Raw genomic sequence first — 6,614 nt, 5'->3', positions numbered from 1 at the left:
TGTTGGCTATAGTGGTGCAAAGCATGCTGCCACTGGACCTTGGAGCAGTACAAATACTTTTCTTGAGTGAAGAATAATTCTTTACTATCTGGCAGTCTGATAGATGAATCCAGGATTGGCAGATGCCAGGAGAATGCTACGTGAATGCTAGAGCATTCAAAGACATTATAGACACAATTCTATGCACCTTTGTGGCAGCAGTTTGGGGAAGGCTGTTTCCTGTTCCAGCATGACTGTACCCCTGTGCACAAAGCAAACTCCATACAGGCATGGTTTGATGAGTTTGGTGTGGAGGATCTCCAGTGGCCTGCACAGAGCCCTGACCTCAACCTCACTGAAAACCTTTAGGAAAAATGGGAATGTTGACTGAGAGCAACAGGTGGAGCATGAAGAGTCAGTGCAGTTTTGAGATATTAATGGGGCACAGCTTTAGATCAGGAATGATCCGTGACAGCATAAGGCCCCTGTCTGACCTGAAGAAAGAGAGAACATGAGAATGAACAAACTTCAATTCAAGAAAGCTTTGGACAGTTTGTGAAATGCAAATGACAAATGGAATGATTTGTGAATCTACTTTGGCATCTGTTTCTGCAAAACCAGCACAGACAATCTAACTAATGTTTTACCATATTAACTTAATTATATTTCTTTATATATATTCTTCATATATTATATGAGTCTGAAATCAATTCCTGCAAAAAAAAATGTTTAGACAGGGCAGTTTAAGTCTACTAACAATGTAAAATGTTAAAAAATATACTCTAAGCAGGTGATGCAATGAGGTTGTGGCAACAACAAATATTCAGTAGACCCCAAAAGGGCCAGATATTCAGTGCTGCAACTAGGTCTAGGCAAATAGGTCTATCTCCCATCCAGGGCGCATCTGGGGCAATAGACCACAGCCAGAGGGCAAGGATACTGTATCTCAATTTAAAAGAATATTGTAAGTCTTGTCCATGTCAACTAACAGCTACAGCAAAAAAGAGAGTTAGGGCGCCCTTTGTTAACCTACCAATAAGTGATGTACCTGTCATGCAAATTGCAACTAACATGTGGACCCATCAGACAGGAAGACAGACAATTACTATATCCTGTGAAAAAGTAGAGACATTTCCACTAGAAAAGATCAAATCGAGACAAATCCTGAACGAACTAATACCATTGTTATGGGTGAGCATACCGCAGGCGGAACATTACAACTGAGGGGCAGGGCGGAATTACATTTTAAGGTCCGAGGCCCAAGGGTGCTCAAATATTTGGTACATTCTGCTGCAGATATATATATAGTTTTTAATGCTCTATATAGACAAAAGTATGTGGACATCCTTCCTAATTATTGAGTTCAGGTCACACCCATTGCAGGCCAGTTTGTGAAATTTCTGCCCTGGTAGATCTACCCCGGTCAACTATAAGTGTTATTATTCTGAAATGGAGGCATCTAGGAGCAACAATAGCTATGAAGCGACAGACCATGCAGACTCACAGAGCACAGCCTTCAAGTTCTGAAGTACGTTAGAATCGCCTTACCCTTGTTGCATCACTCGCTACAAACTGCAAACTACAAAGTAACAGTTTTATGGCCCTTTAGGTTCATCTGCAATGTTTAATTTATTCTGTATGCAAAATTAATAACTTTGACCTTAGATATTAGATATTACTGTAAACACCCCCACCCCCCCTTACTTGTTGACTTTCACAATAATTTATGATGCAAAGTTGTATTTCAGACGAGTGACTGATGTCAAGGACAAACTGGCCATTCATGTGTCAGTGGGAGGATCCATGCTCATGTATAAAGAGTCACTGCAAAAAACCAAATCACCCAGTTCAGCATTACTGGACAACAGGATCAGTTCTAACTGGCAGAGCAGCGTCTACTTCAGATGGAGAACACAGACTACAGGCAGAACATCACAGTTCAATACTGCTTTCCTGATAACAACTCATCTTGCAGAAAGGAGGTCCGAACAGGAACTGTTTATATATTTTTGTTCTTTTTTCTCTCATGTATATCTGTGTGCACTGTGTTTCTGAACCTGCTGGTGATCATCTCCATCTCTCACTTCAAGCAGCTCCACACTCCAACCAACTTGCTCATCCTCTCTCTGGCTATGGCTGATCTTCTCGTGGGACTGATTATTATGCCTGTGAAAATAATGGAACTTGTTGACTCCTGTTGGTATTTTGGAAAAATAGCATGCTCTATTTTTTCAATAATCAATGGACTCTCAGTGTCAGCATCTCTCAGTAGCTTAATATTCATTGCAGTTGACCGGTACATTGCTATCAGTGACCCTCTGCTTTATTCCATGAGAATCACAGCCTCCAAAATGTCTATGGTCATAATTCTGGGCTGGTCTTTCTGTTTGTTGTATATGATTATCTTTATGTACTTTAATGATCTTCTTCAATCTCAGATGTCCACTAGATGTGGAGAGTGTTCAATGCCTGTAAAATATTCCTGGGTGGTAATTGACCTGGTCATTTTTTTTCTAGCTCCTTGCTCTGTAATACTGGTCTTGTATTCAATCATATTTAAAGTGGCAAGACGTCAAGCTAAAGCTGTGACAGCTGTGACTAATGACACCTCCTTTAAACGTGGAGCAAAAAGTTTACTCTCTGCTGAAACCAAAGCAGCAAAAACATTGGGAATTGTAATTATTGTTTATCTTGCTTGTTGGATACCATTTTATGTAAGTTCTCTGTCAGTTGAAAGTGTGACATCTGAGTCAATAGTGTGGACTGTGTTTAACTGGCTTTTATACATGAACTCCTCTGTGAATCCACTAATATATGCCATTTTCTATCCATGGTTTAGAGCATCAGCGAAATATATTGTATCTTGTAAAATATTTGAATCCTCATCTTCAAGGTTTAACTTGTTTCTAAAACATTCTTAGCTTCAGATTGGATTCAGCTGAGAAAGCTGACCACATTTAGGACAGTTGTAAATACAAAGCTTGGAAACATTGCTTGCATAATTAGTACTTTAAGGTTATTTAAAAAAAAACATTATATATTTTATTTTGTTCAAATTTGATAGGAGCGATGATGGTAGAGGAAAGGTAGTAATGTTTAAGCATAAGGCCACCTGTACTCATCAGAATTTAGGTTAGAGTTATGGAAGACATTTTTGGATCTGATACATGTCTGTGGATTTTTTGTGTCATGCTTAAATCATTCTGTCTTATTATTGTTCTATTGTGCTAGAATTTTCTGGCAATCCACTTTGGGAAAGTGTGAAGGGCTTGACGTAAAAAGCACACCGTACATTATACAGTCAAAGAAATGTCTTTTAGAACATTAGTCCCAAAACAACTCAGCTAATGAGGTTATGAGATTCAGCTAATGCATGTATGTACAAGATTAGTGCAAAATGTGTCTTGACATGACTGTTTATTTAAAAGAAATGTTTGATTAAGAAAGCGTCTGCGCAGGACCACAAACTGCACAGAGGATCACTTACAACCTATGTGCACCTTTGAGGCGTACTATTTAAATGGTGCATTAATGATGCTGTCAACAAGCTCAAATAAGAAAATCAGTGATGAAGAGAGTGTTGTTAATAAAGGTGTTTCCCATCAAAACATTCTACACTGTAAGCCCGGATAAGTTGAATTTACATAAAAAATTTGAGGAAAAAAAAATAAGTAATACGTAATGAAAACTTGAGTTAGAATAACTATAATTTTGAGTTAGAATAACATAAACATACATTTGTGCAACTCGTAAATTCTAATTATTTTAATTTAACGTCTTGAAATTGCAATTTAACTATATGTTTCATTAGGCAATTGAGAATTTTTTTCTAATTAAGTGATATTGCTAAACACTGAAGAGTTAACCTTTACTGTGGACATGATCACTGACCAAAACAAACGCCAACTTATCAGCAAAGAGAACGATAACCTTCACTCTTAGCCAACAACACAATGTCAGGCAGCTGAGTAAAGCATAGATAAAAAAAAAACATTCGCCTGAGGAAAGGCAGCCTGGTTGGAATGAAAGCACACTGATGGTGAATAAAACAAAGGGAAAGAAACACTCAATATGCAAATAGATGGAGCCAGGAGCCAATGGGAAGTAAATACATGTTTTATCTAATAAGAGCGTGTTAACAAAACAAACAAGTAACTGTATTTCACAGCTTACTTAGCTTCACTCAGTTTCACACATTTGTTCAGCAACTTTAATGAGAAAGAACCAATTAAAACCAAAAGAAATGTCATTTTTTGAATGTGGGGTTTCAAAGTTGCCATAGTAACAGACTAAACTAAATAGCAATACGTTAATTCAACTCAAAAATGCCATTTGAGTGTACAAAATCATCAAAAACGTTCCCTTAACTTAAAATTGTTGAGCAATATACTAAGTTTTATGTACAACAGACTTGATTTATTTGAGTTAATTGAGTTAGTTGAACTGTAATTCAACTACTGCTAAAGACAGGTTTAAGATGCAATTGTTCACTATATGTCCAACAGTAAGTCGACACCCCTCCTGATAATTACTTTAAGTGTTTCTGCTACATCCATTGGTTAAAAGGTGTATTAAATCAAGAACCTAGCCGTGCAATCCATTTATGAACACTGGTAGTAAATTTTCTGCTCTGCTAGATCTGCTGGGGTCAACTGCAAGTGCTATTATTGTGAAAATGTCTAGGAGCCACAACAGCTCAGCCATGAAAGTGTAGACCACATAAACTCAGAGTGGGGTCACCGAGTGCAGAACCACATAGCGCATACATTTTGGACATTCTCTGTTACATCTCTTACAAGTAAACATCAAACCAGCAACATGAGCACAAGAATTGAACTCTGGAAGCTTGATGAAATGAGTTTCCTTGGCTGAATAGTTGCACACAAGCCCATGATCATTGCGCAATGCATAGTGTTCTCTTTTAAGCACTCGTTTTGGTATCATACTATGGGGCGTGTCTCCGCGTTGTCTTCAGAAGCCGTATGTCATTACACCAGGTGTGACTGGCTGGCAACTGTGACGTGTGCATCTTGGAAGAGGGGTCCCCTCCTGCCTTAAAATCCATGGCACATCATAAAATCAATCTAAAATCTCTTCTCACTCTCAGAAGCAAGCTACTCTCTCCGACACAGTGGACAGGCAAGCTGAACTGTTCCCAGAGCAAACTAACCATTCAGTCAAAAAATGCTACCTGCATGGTCGTCACCTCGTCCATTCTGAGAAGTAATGGCTAGCCTATCTCCGAACAGTAGCCTCTGCCAGCTAACCACCACACTACGCTGTGTTTCGATGGAAACATGTCAGCACCCACTCCACTGTTGCCTCATGCCTAGGGCTGCTACACACTCCCTTAAGAACCTGAGGCACAGGCAAGCACACCAAGCTAGCCTGACAGGCAAAGATCCCATGGTGGGGGTATCCATTCTCCCACCACTAGACTCCACAGCAGGTTCTCAGAATCCTAACATTCCCAAAGTAGCTACCTGTGGCAACCAGCATGAAGTGACTTCTCCTTTAGCTGACAAAGTGCTCCAGTTTTGCCTCCCCAGGAACCAAATGCCCCCACTGGTGGTACTTCAGCAGATGTTTGCTCAGGCTATGGTGCATCCACCAGCATACTGCAGCCCAGGGTCAGAATAAAGCCCCAGAACCCAGAGGTGCTTGGAGCAAGAAACCCTTCACCCCCAGTGTGATGCAAGGAGCTCACCCTACCTCTCCTGCCACTCAGGGGGGAGAGAAAAAGAGGCATTCTATCTAGCCTTCTACCCTCAGAGGGGAGAGAAAGGGCCAGCTAGACACCAGCCTCTCCCAGATGTGCCTGTGGACCCCAAAGACCTCTTTGGCCCAGTAGTGACCACCATGCAGAAGCAATATGAAGAAAAAAGTGAGAGGGTGAAGCGCTCCAGGTTCGCCTCCCCAGGAACCAAATCCCCCACTGGTGGCACCTCAGCAGATGTTTGCTCAGGCTATGGTGCATCCACCAGCATACTGCAGCTCAGGGTCAGAATAAAGCACCACAACCCAGAGGTGCTTGGAGCAAGAAACCATTCACCCCCAGTGTGATGCAGGGTGGTCACCCTATCCCTCCTGCCACTCAGGGGGGGAGAGAAAAAGAGGTATGCTACCTAGCCTTCTACCCTCAGAGGGGAGAGAAAGGGTCAGCCAGACCAGTCTCTCCCTGTTCAGAAGCGCCGTTCCTGAGCCTGTTCCAAAGAGCATGTTTCCTGCCCTACAAACAGTATGCAGAGGTTGCACCGGTGCCCCCAACCTCACAAAGAGGAGGAGAGACAAAAAAGCCAGTTAGAGCCACAGTTGAGTCTCATAAGAACACACCAGTGCCCCTCTTTAATAAAAATGTTCAAGGGTGCACATCCAGGCCAAGTGCCAAAGGTGTAGCCATCCCAATGATGATCCAAAAGATTTTTCGTCAAGCAGAAAAGTCCCTATAAAAGAGGCATGCAGCTTATATGTGCCCACACGCACTCCCAAACGATGTGGACTGTAAGGGCTACTTAGTTAGTGTGCCCCAAGATGCAAATCCCATTCAGGTCACAAGAGGGCACAATGACGCAGATGAGACGCTCATTGGGTCCTCTTGCCGATTGTGTGATCTGTCACTATCCTGCCATCTGATC

General features: G+C 41.4%; 1 protein-coding gene across 1 annotated transcript; it reads left to right on the top strand.

Annotated features, from left to right (window-relative positions):
* The first annotated feature begins 1,883 nt into the window (after positions 1-1,883).
* LOC118825064 (trace amine-associated receptor 13c-like) lies at positions 1,884-2,900 on the top strand. Its single transcript, XM_036595563.1, has 2 exons — positions 1,884-1,961; positions 2,073-2,900. The coding sequence occupies exons 1-2, from the start codon at positions 1,884-1,886 to the stop codon at positions 2,898-2,900; spliced, it is 906 nt and encodes a 301-aa protein (XP_036451456.1).
* Positions 2,901-6,614: the final 3,714 nt, after the last annotated feature.

This window comes from Colossoma macropomum, unplaced genomic scaffold, assembly GCF_904425465.1.
Source record: "Colossoma macropomum unplaced genomic scaffold, Colossoma_macropomum, whole genome shotgun sequence".
NCBI classification, from domain to species: Eukaryota; Metazoa; Chordata; class Actinopteri; order Characiformes; family Serrasalmidae; genus Colossoma; species Colossoma macropomum.
The sequence above is the reverse complement of the archived record's forward strand: the minus strand, read 5'-3'. Positions and strand labels throughout refer to the sequence as shown.